The sequence below is a fragment of the Haliotis cracherodii genome, unplaced genomic scaffold, assembly GCF_022045235.1.
Source record: "Haliotis cracherodii isolate W230 unplaced genomic scaffold, xgHalCrac1.p SCAF_4, whole genome shotgun sequence".
NCBI lineage: Eukaryota > Metazoa > Mollusca > Gastropoda > Lepetellida > Haliotidae > Haliotis > Haliotis cracherodii.
In genome coordinates, this window is record NW_027266297.1 from 20309970 (window position 1) to 20329176 (window position 19207).

Below are 19207 nucleotides of genomic sequence, written 5' to 3' on the forward strand. Positions count from 1 at the left end.
CATCACTGTTCACGAACCGGATTTCGATTTGGTTGCACGCTTTTGATTGAACTATGCGAAGACTCGTTAGTCCAGCCAAACTGTAACTCCATAATACCAGCCTAGTTAGGCAAGGGTGGAATCTGAACTTGTATAGTCAGTTAACTCCCTTGCCTTGGGAAGATGCAACCAAGTCACCGAGCCAGACCCCGTTAGTCGCCTCTTACGACAAGCATGGGTTGCTGAAGACCGATTCTACACTGAATCTTCACCGGTGCTCAATAAATGGGCTTCACACATTGTATACCCATGTGGGGAATTGAACCCAAGCCTTCAGCGTGACGAGCAAACGCTTTAGCCATGCACGAGGCTACCCCACCGCTCCTAGAATACAGTAGCCCTGGTCACAGAACACAGGCTGTTACCAAAGCACTTCAACATAATCAGGACACGGGTATTACAGTTATAGTTAGCGATTAGATCGGCCACCCCCTAGCACAAGGAAGGCCTGTACATAACAGGGAAGTGGACGAAGTATGACAAACAGGAAGATATGTTGTCTTGACATCGGTCTTTACGATCTGTGTAGTTACGCTATAACTATATCAAACGGAAACATTTTTCACTGAGTAAATAGTGTATCTCGTACAATAGAATTATAGTATGGCATGTGATTGGGATCCGCCTCCCTCTCGTAGATGGTTAATGATGTTCATGAAAAGAACACACTCATTCTGAATATGAGCCTCAATAATCACAGCTGTAAGGAATGCTGCATTGACCGCTAAAAGTATTTACATGTTCTTTCATTGGAAAATAAAACAAACAAAACTGCACAGTTTCAGTACATCACACTTATAGAGAAATGAGTGCCATTATATAATTCTGTAATAAGTGCCACATCACTTGAAATTGTATATAATTAGTAATAACTAATAAGTGCCCATCACTTGGATAATCCACTTGATTGTCATGCCACGTGTCTCGTGACTATTGTTTACAGCACGAGGCTGATGACGTCCACAGAGGAAGGAAGCCGGGACAGATGCTAACACGGGATACAAGGCGACCGTCAAACCCACACAGTCACAGTCGCCTTGTTGAGCGTATCTCGGGGAGGTCGCCGCTCCAGTCACGTCCAAAGTTGGTGTAGTGCGACTAGCAGTACCAAAACCCAAGTTGCTGGTACTTGTTGGGATGGAGACTGCCCCGAGCCGACCTCTTCTACAGACTGGCTATGTGTGTTAAAGTTCACCAAAGAGGTGATATGGCTGTGATTGTGTTAATGGCTTGTTTTCCCATGGCCACATTACTGTGTGCTCCTGAGAGTTGTTGGGATTTGGACTTGACCACTTATTTGCTGTGAACGATCGGCTTCATTCAGTTGATCTACATTCATACGTGCTTCTTCACATCGACCTGTACGTACTTTCCACAACGCTGCTCTAGGGAGAGGATCAAGTTTAAGCACCACCTGTAACACTACTCCAACATCTACTCGAAACCGGAAAGCACAACTGGTTTATTTACGTACAACACTTTCCATATTTAACTTTGATCAGTCGGCAGTTGACAAGGTGATCTGTGGTCAGTCTGCGCCATGGGTTCCGCGTCTTCCCGTAGGAAATCTAACAAAAGTAAGACAAAGACAGTCACATTGTCTGAATCAGCTCACGGGTCTGGAAAGGGGAAGGGGAGCTCCAAAAAGGGCGGGAAAAGCAAGAAAGCAAGCGTCAACAACAGCAGCAACGACATCATCCCCTGGGACTCGCAGAGCAGCAGCGTCAAGGTGACGGACAGGACGCGAGTATTCCAGAGAAGCAAGTCGGAACCGGCAGTGAAGAGCAACCTCAACAGCTCCCTCTCTACCTCTCTACGCTTCAGTGACTTCTGTAAGATAGTGCGGAAAGAGAGGGTGGAAACGGATGAGATCAAACCTATTTACATTCCGTACACTACGACGCACAAGGTGAGACACGGGAGTTATAGATTTCTATAGGGTTTGTTTGTTTGTTGTTTAACGCAATATTCCACCTATATGACGGCGGTCTGTAAATAATCGAGACCAGACAATCCAGTGATTAACATCATGAACATCGATCCACGCAGTTGGGATCGATGACATGAATCAACCAAGTCAGTGAGTCTGACCACCCGATCCCGTTAGTCGCCTTTTACGACAAGCATAGTCGCCTTTTACGGCAAGCGTGGGTTGCTGAAGACCTATTCTATAAGGTGTAATGATTGGTTTCTTATACGTCCAAAAGATTAGCTTAGTGGTTAGAGTGTTGGCTCGTCATGCCGAAGACCCGGGTTCGATTCCCCACATGGGTACATTGTGTGAAGCCAATTTCTTGTACCCCCGCCGCTACATAGCTGGAATATTGCTAAAAGCGGCGTAAGACGACACTCAGTGTACATCTTCTCTGTGGGCATCCGGGGAAGAATAGACCCCAAGTAACCAATGATTTTCATGCTATCAACCACTGGTGTCCCAGACTTTATCATTTACAGATTCCGTGTTATAGCTTAAATAGTGTTGACTGTGGTGCAAAAAAAACAACAACAAAATTTCTCTGAAAACACTCCTTATTGTATACCTTACGGAATAGCAAAATTATCACACGTGACGCGCTAAAATCACTAAAAAGATCTCGAGGAAAGCACAATATCATAAAGTTTGAATATCTTGATAGGATGGTTTCTTTGTTACACCAGCCGCCTGCAGGAACCATGGTGCATGTTATTGTCTGGGCTACTTGCCACATTGCTTCCTTCCTGTTTGAAACTGTTCATATTTTGTTCTTTAACGACACATCTAACTTTGTTACGACGGCCTGTGAATATCAAGTCAAGTTTGATAGTCTGAACAAAAAATAATTGTAGCAGAAACTTATTGAGTGTTCTGGTATAATTCAGACAGTTTAAAGAACCCAGAAAATGTCTGCCACAAAAATTAGTTTCAAGGTGTTTTTCTTTAAAAAAAACATATTCAAGCTCACAGGTTCAATTTTTAAAAATCTGGATTTGCAGCTGTATATCTAAAACTATCTAATCTTATAACAAAATCCCAGCCACCACCCCAACCCTCTACCCCAGAATATCAACCCTCTTAGCAGTGATATTTGTATATTTGAACTACTGTTAAACGCGACGTAGAATCTAACTCACTCACTCACTCTCCGAGGTTGCATTGTATGTGTTTTTTGTACGTGTGTTGTTTAAAGTGTCACTATTCCTTCTACATGATGGCGGCGTGTAAATAATCGAGTAAGGATCTGGCAGTCAAGTGTTTGACATCATGAACATTGATCTTCGTAATTGGGATACGATAACATGTATCTACCAAGTCAGCGAATCTGGCCAACTTTTCCATTTAGACGACATTCATGAGTTGCTGAAATCAACTCTAACCCGGATCTTCACGGGTACGTTGCATAACGATACACAGTTAATAGAACGAATGAGAGAATCCAAGAGACAATTACCAAAGTCCCTTTACCTCATTGGGACTGTGTTAGTGGCCGGCTCTGGTTTGTTCGTGTTAGCTGATGATGAAACTAGAGTACGAAATAGGGGGCATCCGCCCATTAAATTGTGTAAATCGAAATTGAAACAGATCAAATTCACACATTCACGATCTTAGGTAAAATGAGAAACATTGATATAAACGATCTTATTTTGTCCTTTTATTCGTCAACTACTCACACATTATACAAAACGTGAATTGTAAACAAGTTTGTTATTTTTTAACTTTCACAGTTGACACCCGACAGTCTTTGCCACATTTGCAGTGTATATACCGGAAGTGAAGTATACTCATGCGCCGTGTGCTATCGTGTGTACCATGAGAGTTGTTTGTCAAAAATCGGCCAATGCCAGAACGAGGCTGTGAGGTACCTGCATGCCAGCCAATCCGCATCCGGTTGGAGTTGTCATCTTTGTGTAAGTTTGAACCCAGAATTTCATCTATTACACTATTAGACATAGTTTATCAAAACGGTTGGCTAAAAAAGTTAAATGATCAAACAATGTGTCCAGAAAAAATGCTCGGTGAAAAAGAAAAACATATTTCCCAAATACGTATCTCGGTTGACCTCACTGTTTCAACTGTGTACAGTCCACCTCACTATACCAAGTTCCCACTGTGTATGGTCCACCTCACTATAACAAGTTCCCACTGTGAACAGTCCACCTCACTATACCAAGTTCCCACTGTGTACAGTCCACCTCACTATAACAAGTTCCCACTGTGTACAGTCCACCTCACTATACCAAGTTCCAACTGTGTACCGTCCACCTCGCTATAACAAGTTCCTATTGTGTACAGTCCACCTCACTATACCAAGTTCCCACTGTGTACAGTCCACCTCACTATAACAAGTCCCCACTGTGTACAGTCCACATCATTATACCAAGTTCCAACTGTGTACCGTCCACCTCGCTATAACAAGTTCCTATTGTGTACAGTCCACCTCACTATACCAAGTTCCCACTGTGTACAGTCCACCTCACTATAACAAGTCCCCACTGTGTACAGTCCACATCATTATACCAAGTTCCAACTGTGTACCGTCCACCTCGCTATAACAAGTTACCATTGTGTACAGTCCACCTCACTATACCAAGTTCCCACTGTGTACAGTCCACCTCACTATAACAAGTCCCCACTGTGTACAGTCCACATCATTATACCAAGTTCCAACTATGTACAGTCCACCTCACTATAACAAGTTCCCACTGTGTACAGTCCACCTCACTATACCAAGTTCCCACTGTGTACAGTCCACCTCACTATACCAAGTTCCCACTGTGTTCACTCCACCTCACTATACCAAGTTCCCACTGTGTACAGTCCCCCTCACTATACCAAGTTCCCACTGTGTACAGTCCACCTCATTATACCAAGTTCCAACTATGTACAGTCCACCTCACTATACCAAGTTCCCACTGTGTACAGTCCACCTCACAATAACAAGTTCCCACTGTGTACAGTCAACCTCACTATAACAAATTCCCACTATGTACAGTCCACCTCATTATACCAAGTTCCCACTGTGTACAGTCAAGCTCACTATAACAAATTCCCACTATGAACAGTCCACCTCACTATACCAAGTTCCCACTGTGTACAGTCAAGCCCACTATAACAAATTCCCACTATGAACAGTCCACCTCACTATACCAAGTTCCCACTGTGTACAGTCAAGCTCACTATAACAAATTCCCACTATGTACAGTCCACCTCATTATACCAAGTTCCCACTGTGTACAGTCAAGCTCACGATAACAAATTCCCACTATGTACAGTCCACCTCATTATACCAAGTTCCCACTGTGTACAGTCAAGCTCACGATAACAAATTCCCACTATGTACAGTCCACCTCACTGTAGTAAGTTCCCACCATGAACAATACACCTCACTATATATAATAAGTTCGGGGCTGTGGGGTAGCCTAGCGGTTAAAGCGTTCGCTCGTCACGCCGAAGGCCCGGGTTCGATTCCCCACATGTGTGAAGCCCATTTCTGGTGTCCCCCACCGTGATATTGCTGGGATATTGCTAAAAGTGGCGTAAAACCATACTCACTATAACAAGTTCCCACAAGGTACAATCCACCCCCTATAACAAGTTCCCACTTTATACAGTTCACCTCATTATACCAAGTTCGATGCATTGTGTACAATCTACCCCACGATAACAAGTTCTCACTGTGTATTGTCCACCTCATTATAACACGTTCCCGCGGTGTATAGTCTATCTTTACGTGTTTATCGACAGGACACTGTAAGCAACCTGCTGACGGAAGAAGAGATGATAGGACTTCTCGACATGTTCCGCAAGTGTAACGTCACAGCAGGTGCGTGTTGTTCTCAAGTTTATACTTTAAGCTGACATGTCTTTCCCTAGTAGAGACCCCCCTGTGTGCTTGAACGATATTTGATGAACTGTGCTCAATATTTTTACATTAGCCATAAATTAACAGAATGTCATGACCAGAAACTTTTTACACAATTCAGGTGAAGATCTCACCAGAGATCAATATTTCTCATACCGGAAGCAGCACTACAAAGGGCAGCTGGGAACGGAAATGACGTCAGACGAGCTGAGGGATGAGCTGCTCGTTGTCAGTCAACTAAGCAAAGGGTTAACTGGCCGTGTCTCCTGGAGCAACTTCCTTAATCACGAATCTCTCAAAGTGCTTGAAAGAAGAAATAAAGTACGCAATTCATTGTCATTATTATGTCGTGTACGCAAATATTGAAATAATCATATGTAATGTACGTACAAATTCACAGCCGTAAAAGTCAAACTTCATAAACATATTACATCCTTGTACTGACATATTGGTATTATTCGAGGAGTCGCGTGTTTCCAATTAATAATTCTGTTTCTATTCAAATTCATAAATCAACAGTAACACAACGTGTATTATTTATTGCCGCCGTCATATAGCTGGATTATTGCTGAGTGCGGCGTTAAACAACAAACAAACAAAACCAACACACGCGTATTATTTACACACATAATAAAATGCTAAGTGTGCAAAATTCACGAGCGTCAACCAGCGTATGACCTAATCGTGAATCAGATTTATGAACGAACGAAATTACAATTAAATGTTTATGAATCAAAGGGTTATTTTCCTTTCATCTGAGCAATCGTCGAAAAACTTGTCCATGATTTAATTGCCTCGACTGCAACAATAGTTGCTGGTTGACCTCCACGAACCCAGAATAATAACAGATCTACTGCTAATAGGATCTTCAAGACTAGTATGTTTTCCGCCTCGTTTCCGAGACAAACAGGAAATGGCACTTGTCGTGTTCGGCGTAGAATAAACCCCTCTCTGTACTTGGTCAGCGCGTCTACCGGTTTTGTGCAGACCGTTTGGCTATAGTATTAGTAACCCATAGCTTACACATGCTGTAAATATCAATGTACATGTTTGAATAGGCACAATTATTATGTCATTTTTGTCCTCATAAACAATATATTTTACGTTCGTTAATATTGTTTATTATGCATGGTACTCACAAGGGGGTGGTAGGGTAGTTGAGCCGTTAAGGAATTAGCTCGTCACAACGAAGGCACTGCATCGATGCTCCTGATACAATTATGTCGCGAATCAAACTAAAAGGCTGGGACTATTTTTTTAACCTATCATACTATAAAAAACAGCCGTGCAGAAAGTATACCCTTGAAAACTGGATTTGAGCAACTAATTACAAACTTTATCAAAACGTTACTAGGATGAAAACAGTCGCCGAAACACAGCAAACTTAAGGTCCAAAACACAACTATAATACCCGTATCAAATACATCCCCACTGAATAACCATGTCTTGTTTGTTTCATTTTTAGCCACCATCAAACATGGGTTTTGCTGCCATTAGATGAAGGAAGGAAATAAGGTTTTGAAAGTGTAACGAAAACAAAATCCACTCATTCAGGGTCACACGTTCTTCCTGCATGACGAATTTTCAATATGGACGCAATTTATACATGGTTTTAGGCAGGACACACTGACCTCTGCGCTAAACCACGAGCTATAGTTCTTACTGCCGATCAATACCGAAATTTAACTATGGCCGCATTTGAATGATTGTACTATCGGTTCTTAATTTACGATTCTAAATTCACCTGTAGGATTCACCCTACCTGTGACTCGTTATCATTATCGCGTTTGTTGCGTTCGTTTGTACTGTCTCTCGAGCAGGACGCTGGTCTGTGCCCCCAATGATGAGACATATGTTGTATTTTCACGTTTTCCAGAACTCCCTGGTCCGCTACCTGAGCGACCCCGAGATTGAGTGTGCCAGACAGATGGTCAAACCACGCGACAAGACTGGACGGGGGGACATATCTCGCGACGATTTACTGCGTCTGACGTCACAGTTGTAAGTAATATGGTCGTTCACTTATGTTGTCACGCAAACGCTGACTTTTCATGAACCTAGTTTGCAGTAGGGTCTTCTAACAAAAGTGTGAGTGAGTGAGTTGGGTTAAAGGCCGCTTTGAACAGTATTTCAGTTCTATTAGGGCGAGTCAGCTTGATGTGGGAGGAAACCCCGTATTGATGCAGGTCTCAGAGGAATACCACTTTAGTGAAAGCCACGTGCACGGGTGCTGACAAACCTAGAAAAATAATCGTGGCGAACCGGGATTCGAACCCACAATCATAGGTTTCTAGCGTGCCCAAGAGACACAACTCTGCTCAGCGAATTGCGACGCCTTAGAAGTGGGCCACCAGTGACCTCTTACTGACAGAAGGATAATGCGGTTGTATGGATGTGTGAATACTGTTTAATGCCACGGCCTGTGAGTATTATAGTCAAGAACACTGTTATTTCTGCATATAGTTGGAATAGTGCTGAGGGCGGCGTTAAACTACAAACAAACAAACAAATTATTTCACAATTTTAGCTCCGCTCGTTCAAACCGTTCTGTTGAAATATCTGCCAGGTAAACCCAACAACTTCATCTATTATATAATCCTGTGCGGCCAAAGGCACCAACTGAGCAGTTACCTGGTGTATACAAAGTTTTATGTTAATTATTGAACCCTTTATGAGTTATGTTCCGGAAATGGAGTTTACCTCCATTTGATGTCCAATATGGGAAATTTGATAAAAAAAATGGAAATGAAAAATCTAAAAATTAAAACCATCATGAATAGTAAAGGACACCCGTTCAGCACCATAATATTTATCAACTTTTAGTTGAACTGCCGAAATGAACCCTACTCTCATTTGAACATATGTTACTTTGATAATAACAATAATTCGTGTTTACTATATAGCAAAGGGCATCACTTCGGCTCTTGTCTGAGGTTTTAGAATGTTTCATAACTGATGTTATTAATTATAAGTGCAGCTTATGAATTATATTACGTAATTGAACCTAACTTTCAAATTGACATAAATCCTACTTGCAGACTTGCAGACTCAAGACTTTCTATTTCATTGGAACCGCCCAAACACGTATTGAAAAGGAATCTTGAATAGCAAAAGGAACTTTTGACACTTTACTGCTGTGTTTACAATGTTTTTACGTTATAATTCTCAAGCTATCCCTGCCCTTTTCATAACCTACCGAAAACTCTTAGAATAAACGCCGGTTAAACAAACGCAACGTAGACAGGCATCAAGAGAGGGCATTTGAAACAATATTAAAAAAATAAAACTTGATTCCAAACAACGCTGTCTGGGTTAAGATCAGAGTACCTTCCGAAATATACAAGCACAGCACTTATTCGAATATTTATCCCGTATGCTGCCTTGAAGAAAGGCAAACAAAGATATAACAGGACCATCTTGATGCGAGGCATCAACACGGTGCCAAAACGCCCACTGTGAGCAGAAGTAAGGTTAGCTTCGAGTGAGAGGGTGAAACACATATCACAGTGTCGCACATAGACTAACATCTAGTCTCTAAAATGAACATATCGTACAGAAAAAACAGTTGTTCAGTTATCTCAATAAAAATATAATAAAAAGGAGCCCAGTGACTCTCTTCATCCTGATACTGCAGTGATCTAGACTTGCCAAACATTATAGACTTGCATGGGCTATATTAGATATATATTTGTATCAGGGTCTGTAAGACAGACTATGTCGCACAATATATCATCTGCACGACCTTTATTGAACAGGACTGTGTAATATATTTACATTGCGAAAGGTGATGTCTAGACTAAAAGTCTGCGGTACACAGAAAAAATAAATAAATGTCATTGAAAAGCATTTGTACAACACTACAGTAACGTCAACCATCCCTAATAATGTCAGTAGTCACTAAAGCGTACGTAAAATTTCTTTCAAGGCGTGTTGTAAGGAAAGTGTTTCCCACTAAATGTCTCGTGTCATTGCTGGAATCCAAGATGTCTACAATCGTTTGACATATTACTTGATATATTATCTGTACCTTTTCTCCCAATACCGATTGTCATATCTCTCCCACTTTGGGATGCGATCGTTCGGCCACTGCTTCTATCTGAGTTGTCCAGCTAAATCTATGGGGAACATCTCACTGGACACTTCCCTCACAAAAATAACGTCTTCCAATACACGACGTCATCAAGTTGCGAGCGCAAGTTGCGATCATCATAGAACAAGGTTTTATCGTGAAATAAACCAGGCTTCGTTCGCCATTGTTCTTTGCGATTTATCGCGAAGCTCTCTTATATATAGTATTTAAAATCTCATGTCAATGTTGGAATCCAAGATGTCTTTAACAATCGTTTGATATATTACTGACACAGACTCCATATATACAAAACATTTCACTTAAAAAAATGAAATACATTTCCTTGCTTAACAAAGGTATAAGGGTCTATACCGAAACGTCACCTTGACAGTAAAATAAAGAAGTTGTGTCTACTTTGAAATACATTTCCAACAAGTCCTCATGCCAAGTTCCAACTTGTTACGTTAGCGACCAATGAAGCTGCTTTGCTATAACATTGGTGTGTAGCTATACACTTGATACGACCGCCTTTTATGAACGTGTTGGGAAAAAAACCAAGAACAGGTTTGATCGCCAGTTACATCGGTCAGGGTTAAATAGGTCATTTAGGTGTTTTACCTTCGACCGAGTTTCTTCATGTTTGCAACTGTGTTGGACCGCAGGTGAAACTAAGGGGAAGTAATTCTCGAAAGTTACGGGAAAACATCAATTGCTATTCAGTAGCAGCTTAAATTAAAACGAAAAATGATTCCACTTATTGTCAACACAGTCTTATAATTGACCGACCGCGTGATGATCCGGGTTAGAATTGGTCTTCATCAAGGCATGCTTGTGGTAAGAGGCGACTAACGGAATGGGTGGTCAGGCTCGCTGACTTGGTTGATACATGTGATCGTGATCGATGCTCTTTATGTCAATCACTGGATTGCCTGGTCCAGACTCGATTATCTACAGACCGCCGTGATATAGCTGCAATATTGCTGAGTGCGGCGTTAAACAACAAACAAACCCTTTAGATATCCAGAATTCCCTTATGTCACATTGTGCGTCGTAGTATGAGGCGTTTTACAACAGGCAAACACTAGTCCATTTGCTAGTCTGTGGGTGGGGAACCAACAATAATATGACATAAGTTCTAACGTATATATAGTTTCAGCTGCATGTAAACGAAATACTTTCCTTTCCAGTGATCAGATATTCCACGTGACCTACAGACAAGACAAGATAATATTTGCCGACGACGACCTCACAGGGTGAGTTTGTGAGACAGATTGAAGATGCCATTATGCCACGAGATCTGTGACGGGCATTTAGAAGTTGGATGTCGCTGATGACAAGATAGCATGGATAATCAGCTTCGTTACTACAACTGTACCGAAACGTTGCTACAATTATACTAAACAAGCTGATACCATACTATCTAGCCATCGGTTATTTTGCAGCACTACCTGTTTTTGACTCTAATTATGTGCACTTTTGGTAAATTATCTTCTCGCAATACAAAGAGTCACACGAACTCAAATTGATGTATTCGGCTATATACCGTAGCCTCGTACACGAGGGGTCATATAGTGTGTCCTCCTGACTCTGGTGAACAAATTAGGGAATAAACCCAGCTCAAGTCTAGAATGATTTAGCAAGTCTAGATTGCCTCAGCTCTAGACCTAAAATTAAGCATTGTTCTGGGCTCCATTCTGATTTTACTTTTTGTTTTGTAGAAATTTATTTGATAACTTTATTTGTCTGGGACTAAATGAACTTGTTTTTGACATAAATATGTGCAGTGGTGGGTAGTTGTATTATAGCAGGACGAAGAGTCTTAAAAACGGAATATGAAGCCATCACGATGTACATTTATATTTACATGACTAACGAATACATTTATACATACTCATATGAGATACGTCGCAGTGAGCAACATAATTGCTGACGAAGCACTACACAGTAATCACTTAGAGTGATTACTTTGAGGCGCCGCTTTTGGCTATCAGAGTGGCGTCCCTTATTATATCCAGTATCCGCTGATCCAGGATTCGAATAAATCATCCTCCCTTAAAACGTTCTGACTGTGCATCATTTTGAGCCTTGACCCATCAACAAAGTGACAACCCCTGATATTACTGAAATAGTTATTAAAGAAGCGTAAAAAACAACTCATTCATATTAGATATCAGGAACATAATTTAAAATTTCATAACAGTGACTTATTATGTCCGAATATATGTGGCGTATTCTGTCAGCGAAATGTGACATATTCTGCCAGTGTTAAGATTCAGTACAATTCTGTAAATGTAAATTGAACTTTCTTCGTTACAGCTCCGTCAACTGGGAACGATTCCTCAAGGATGTGTCAATATTCCTAATCGCGGGGAGACTAAACATCTTCAGACAGGCAGTAGCAGAAGCTAAGAAGTGCGCACACGCAGAGATGATCTCCCAGGAAACGGTAGCCAAGTCCACCTCTTCTGTTACCATAACAACCAAACCAACGAATCGCAAGGTGACGTCAAGATCGCTGTACGTGATCAACAGCGCCTATGGTCGACTCCTAGGGGACGCTCGAGCTCAGAAGAGGCCAATGTCTTTGGCATAGGCCCATGTTTTGGGGCTACTGGAACGACTTTAGTGTGTGAGGATTGCACACACATCCCTGTAAGCTGCTTAAGCAACGAGACAGCAACGTGGACAAAACAAGCCGACCCGTAAATGTCACCCCCCAAAACGCTACCATAAAGCTCATAAGACATAAGTCAGCCAGACAAATTAGTTGGGTACATTTGGGCTATGTGATCTGTATTACCACTGTACAGAGACATTATTCTTGTTGTCATAGGGAGATGATTACAATGTTGAAACCTCCTTAAGTTTCTGAATCACTTTCAGTGATGGGGTATGGTATTGCCACTTTTAGCTCTACTCCAGCAACATCACTAAGCTACCACACCACCCACTTTGTTTAAGAATATTTATGATATATAAATAAAATATTTCCTAGTTATGATAATAAACTATTTGTAGTAGACAATTTACCTTACACAATTGAGTACATTTGTCTAACTTGTTGATGCTGCAGATGTAACAATGTCCGTGTCAACATACAGACTTCCACATTGATACGGACATGCGGCACATAATTTATACATTCGTGACCAACTCGTGTTATTCCGGGACAAGCCGAATATTCGTGCAGGCTACGGAAAGGGGCGAGTGGTGACGAATGATAATTTATATTCAGCCCCAAATCCCCACAGACTGCATGACCGAGTCAGCCTCGCCACTTTTTGTGGGCGTCATTATGGGTCATTATGATGAAAATGTTCTCGCAGTATTTTTGCATTGATTTTTATACTTTTGTTTGAATCAGAATATATTTCAGCGCATGAAGAGAAGAGTCAAAGAATTTTAGAATATGTATTTAGAAGTGAACACCTTTTTTGGGGGGTGGGGGATGGGGGGTGGGGGGTGGGGTGCAAATAAGTTTTTCAAACATTTTCGAGAACAATGTTTTTTAATTTATATCACAGACCCTCAGAATATCAAATGGTCGGATCCTATAAGACCTTTATTCAAGATTTAACTGTGTAAAGTATTGATGAGTGTGATAAAGGGGCATTTGGAGCCTAAAGGTAAAGCACAGTTGTATATATAGAATCGAGCAAACATGTGAGCAGATATTGTTATGAGAGTTATGTCGTATGTTGATATAAATGAGACTTTGTTAGTTCCAACAGTTTCATGTGTGGGACTTATTTCAAGACAAGGGGCGGTCGGGAAGCCTAGTGGTTAAAGCGGTCTCTCGTCACGCCGAAGACCCGGGTTCGATTCCCGACATGGGTACAATGTGTGAAGCCCATTTCTGGTGTCCCCCGCCGTGATATTACTAAAAGCGGCGTAAAACCATACTCACTCACTCACTCACTCACTATTTATGGACAAAGTGTACAGGTAAGGATGAATTGAATAAAAAGACTGATTTTGGGAGTTTTCAGGAAGCATTTACCAATATTTGAAAATGAGCAAGTCCTTGATTTTCATGAGGAAATGTCAGAAAAACATCCAAACAGAAGTAAAAGATTCATTTTCGGTTACGGTCTTGCTCGTACGTCAGTGCCGTAGCCAGCCGTGGGGGTTGGGGGTGGGGATTTATTTTAATTGAAAACAGTTTTATTTGAACCATGAAAAAACAAGTTGGGGACAAGTAATACTTTGTCCAAGTAATTATTTGCCCCCGCCTAAAAAAAGTTAACGACGGCCTTGTACTAAGATTGCTATATGAAGTTTGAAATTCTTATGTATTTGATCATGTAGGAAATCCGAAAACTTGATAGTTTAACAAAGGCAAAAAACGCTAGCCGTCAGCCATTTGAACATATGATAAAGTTTCTGGAGCATTAGAATTTGACATTTCCAGTGGGCCAAAGAGGGCCCCTTACCCATTCGTTTCATTTCCATTTCAAATTGTCTCAGTAACGTCAACGGTCGCTCACAAATATGGGCGCAGCAGTGTTTTACTGAACGATAATCAACGACCACGAATCGTTTATTTCTTATATGGGATATCAATATAATGTACAGCCTCATAGGATGATGGTAAAATGTACAAACCTTAATTCTGTTTACCCGTAATTTAATAATGGAAGAGTCCATTTTATGAACAGATGGGTTTGGTATTGGCATTTCCCGCATATTCAATCAATCCTCACGTCGATTATCCGTACCGTTTCTCCCAATACCGATTGTCATATCTCTCCGACTTTTGGATGCGATCGTTCGGCCACTGCGTTTATCTACGTTGCCCAGTGAAATCTATGGGGGACAACTCCCTGGACCCTTCCCTCTCAAAAATAACATCGTCCAATATACAACGTCATCAAGTTGAGAGGGCATGTTCGAATCTGCAGAAATGACGTCATCATGGAATAATATTTTATCGTGAAATAAACCAGGCTTCGTTCGTCATTGTTCTTTGCGACCTATCGCGTAGCTATCTTATATATATAGTATTTAAGTACTGTGTACTTATGTGACTGAATGACCATTATTAGTGCCTTGGCTTTCAACAAGAAAATATAACATGAACCCTGAAGGTGGCTGTATAGATTACATATTTATACATTGGGGCACGTTTTAGATGAAGAAATATAGACTTGCGTTTGTATCATGAGTAAATTGTATGAATGGCGGGTGCTACCGGTAGGGCAGGACATGCTTACCCTTTTCGTGAACACCTGGTGTCATCACTGATTTTTGTGATCCATTCACGTAATTTCCACCGCTATTTGGACTTTTATGCCCAATGGAATATGTTTCAGCAGCTAATCGAGACTTCTTATTTTCGGGCGTTGACATACATGTATCCTAGTATTCTGAAGAAGTTCAAACTGAAATTACTAACATCGTTTCTCAATTTGAACAGCACAATCCAATTACAAAAATAATTTGTTGTGGACTAACCAGATGCCAGTCATTCGTAGATTATACGTTTTGCTACTCGTCATTAACCTGCCTCCAATATTTTCGCGGACATACGAGATTGATCGATATGCTGACATAAATATTGTTTCATACAACTGGCTGTGTTTACTGAGACAATAAACTATATATGGTATCAGGCAATTTAAGTGTCATTTATTTTTTATACTGCTTTATCACAACTTAGCGATACATGTGGTTTGGAGGATCAGATATCATGGCATTTTGTACACTATGTTTGTTTGTTGTTTAACGTCGCACTCAGCAATATTCCAGCTATATGACGGCGGTCTGTAAATAATCAAGTCTGGACCAGACAATCCAGTGATTAATACCATGAGCATCGATCTACGCAAATGGGATACGATGACATGCATCAACCAAGTCAGCGAGCCTGACCACTCGATCCCGTTAGTCGCCACTTATGACAAGCATAGTCGCCAGTTCATGCACGCATGGGTAACTCTCCACCCGGATCTTCACGGGTACTGTACACTGTGTGGTTGCACAACACCAAAGCTGTATAGTATGTCTGTGACATTAATGTATGTTTACAATATTGGAATAAATACACAAATATTGCCATTGAAATCCATAGGTTCAATTTTAAACACATTTATCTTTGATTCGTGATCACACATGAGATACGATAGTCCACGAAGGCTTTGATATCCCTCACGGTGCTCCCCGATCAACACATCCCTTGAACATCCCACAGCACTTGCTCAACTTGTCACAGTGTCTTGTGTCTCTGTGAACAGTATAACCTCGTTAATCAGGACGGAACCGTTTGAATCGTCCAGATTTACAAATGTTGGTTTCGGAGCAATGGCCATTTGTATTCACATAATGTCCCGGCAATGATCGTCAAGAATGCGAAGTGTCCGGTCTGAAGGGGTCCTGACTATTAAGGTTCCGATGTAATCCACATCTACATCATGTAGTAGGAACGCCGTGTTCAGCAATCCACTCATTCAACATCGCCATATATTTGTATCTGAGATGCCCCTGAGATCGTCGAGCCAACAAATGTAACGTTGCAAAGTCTTTTGGTTTTTCAACCTGAGGAGCATTTTCAGCGGCATCCGTGGTAGACTCCTTTTTGTCTTTCTGGACAGTCAATGACTGCAGTCGCCTCTCCCTTGTGTGAGCTCGGAGAAAAGAAGGAATTACCTTTGGTCTCCCTATCGGCTTCCCATACAGCCTTGTACTGTGAAAATTAGAATCTCTTACAAAGGAAGAACCGAAAGCTAACCTTCTCTCCGGAAGCTGTGGACGACTTGGAAAGGGCTTGGTGCAGATACTGCTCATAGGCATAGAGGGTAGTTTATCTGTTGACGCATCTGTGAGTCTACACCGAGCTAACCTACCTTCCTCGCTGTCCAGTTTCCCAGAGTTTAGGGCGTCTTTACTCTGTCTCAGAGCACCCGTCCTCCCACTCCTCTTGTCGCTAGTGTCACTCTCGGAGCTGCCCCATGCCTCGCTGGCCATTAGGGGTCGGGGGTTGACGGCGGGGAGAGAAGAAGGCTGACGATCCCGACTCAAACTAGGTCCGCTGCTATTTGAGCTCGACCCACCAGAAAGGGCGCTTAAATCCAGTTTGGTTGACTCTAACGCCGTTGTGGGTACAGTTTCGGTTATCAACACCTCTTCCATGTCATCCTGGTCACTCGAGGAGCACGTAGATTCACGCAGCTCCGCCCTGATCTCACACAATCCATCATTATCTTGATCATGAAGTAGGCTTAAATCCAGAGATAGCTCATTTGATATCGTCTGCTTTGGGTCCGCCATTTTGGGTCCCCATAGTTCCCGTACTTCAGAGTTGATTGATTCGCAGTCATACTGCGTTATAGCGATCTGGTTACATTAGCCGGCTGTAGTTAGGATTGGTCTCTTGGAAAGTCGCATGCGTTACTGAATTGGTGTATAATCCCTTGATTAATTGTTCACGTACCCAGAACAAATGCCGACGCAATCACCCACCACTGGGTAACCACGTTAGTAAACGAGGAGTGGGGAAGGCTTGCTCTGCTAAAGTTTCCGACACAACGACTGCTCACTAACTTAAAACAAGGTCACTCCAGCATTAAGTCTACACTACAGCCGATGGTATCATATTTCGTCCTATGGAGTCTTGCATATGGCATATTGATCCCGACCCCCCTGATGTTATCAGTGCAATTGTAACGAACAATACAGATAAGGTGGGGAGTATATGAACATGTCTCTACCCCTGCGTGCTGACACATGACACGCACCTGTGTCATGTCGCTCCACCCCCCCCACCCCCCCCCCCCCCCCCCCCCCCCACCCCGACTAAACAAATGACACTGTGTACAGATTTGGGAATATGAGAATGACAGCTCTGGTCTTGATATTTATCGGGTTGACATTTTGCAGATATCTTTGTTTCTGAAACAGCGTTCCTTATCAACAGATTTGGAGTCTGACGCACAAGCATCTAAGTGCATATACGTGTAGTGGGATTAAGATTTCGGAAAATGTAAATCGGCTTAATGCAGACCTGTCTGATATAAGCCAGAAATTTTGTGCGTGTACATACGTCTCTACTTACACCAGGGCCCACTTGCACAAAGCGATCTTAGCGCTAAGTTGATCGTAACTCCCATACTTTAACATAGGCTTACGATAGTCTTGGCGCTATGGCTTTGTGCAAGTGGGCCCAGATCTGCACATACCCAGATTAAGACAGTTATTGTTTGACGTTTAACGCCACAGTCAGCCATATTCCAGCTGATCACTACGGCCTATCAATAACCGGACCAGACACACCAGCGGTTGACATGGCAACACCCCATTAGTGAGGCAGCCTAAAACAATAGAATTTGTGGTTAAGTGAACAGCAACCTGACTGTTACCTCAGGATAATAATGGAATAATCCAACAGAGACAGGGTTGAAGATTAAAGGTATCTATTTTGGGGGTGTTATGGACATGAAGGATTCTATACATAAGTTGTCCCCGGCCGCGTCATACCGAAAGACGTTAAAAGATGGTACTTGTTGTTACCCTGTCTGGCTCTCGGCATTATGGGGTAAAACAAGGACTGGTCGGCTCGGAGTCAGTATCATGTGTCTGAGAGTAGGGTATTCACAGTTAAACTGCGGCATGGTATCTCAGTGTGCTAGCACTATAAATCGGCATCAGTCTGGACTAGTACAAGCAACCACACACACAAACAGACACGCACAAACACACACACGTGCATGCACGTCGCTATACAAGTGCAATCATCTTGGACGCGACGTTAAACCCCATGTCACCTATACATAAGTTGTACATGAAACACGGGTCTACCCAATGCGAAGCAGGTGGCCAACATCATCCAGGCACTCAATGGGAGTTTTATCTGCTTGTTGAAGTTGGTCCTTAGGTCGAGCTCGGCCGTTTCCATTTCTCTAGCCACTCTTTTGTGGTTTGGTGGAACAGCTCCGAAGTTCAGCAGCACAAGTTTGGGTCGTTTCACCGAGTTCGATCTTCTTGACCACCACTTCTTCTTGTGGAGCTTGGCCCAACACTGTCCAGTGCTATCAACCAAGTCCACGATCCTGGCCTCCCGATTCGATGGTGATTCCCCATTTGCCAGACTGTGTCTTCCTTATGTGCCTGCAGTCCCGTTGTGCCTACAGTCCCGTTGTGCCTACAGTCCCGTTGTGCCTACAGTCCCGTTGTGCCTACAGTAAAGTCATGAAATGATACGGTCTGATGCTCAGAAAGTAATGCACGAGTGAACATGACTGTTACCTGTTTCACCTGTGGTGTG

At 42.2% G+C, this 19207-nt stretch overlaps 1 protein-coding gene across 1 annotated transcript; it reads left to right on the top strand.

Annotated features, from left to right (window-relative positions):
- Positions 1 to 1024: 1024 nt before the first annotated feature.
- On the top strand, positions 1025 to 13382 carry LOC139478565 (PHD finger protein 24-like). The gene is made up of 7 exons (XM_071261098.1): positions 1025 to 1948; positions 3742 to 3924; positions 5762 to 5840; positions 6001 to 6200; positions 7756 to 7880; positions 11136 to 11201; positions 12265 to 13382. Exons 1-7 carry the CDS (start codon positions 1580 to 1582, stop codon positions 12539 to 12541), a joined length of 1299 nt encoding a protein of 432 aa, XP_071117199.1. The 5' UTR covers positions 1025 to 1579; the 3' UTR covers positions 12542 to 13382.
- The last annotated feature ends 5825 nt before the right edge of the window (positions 13383 to 19207 follow it).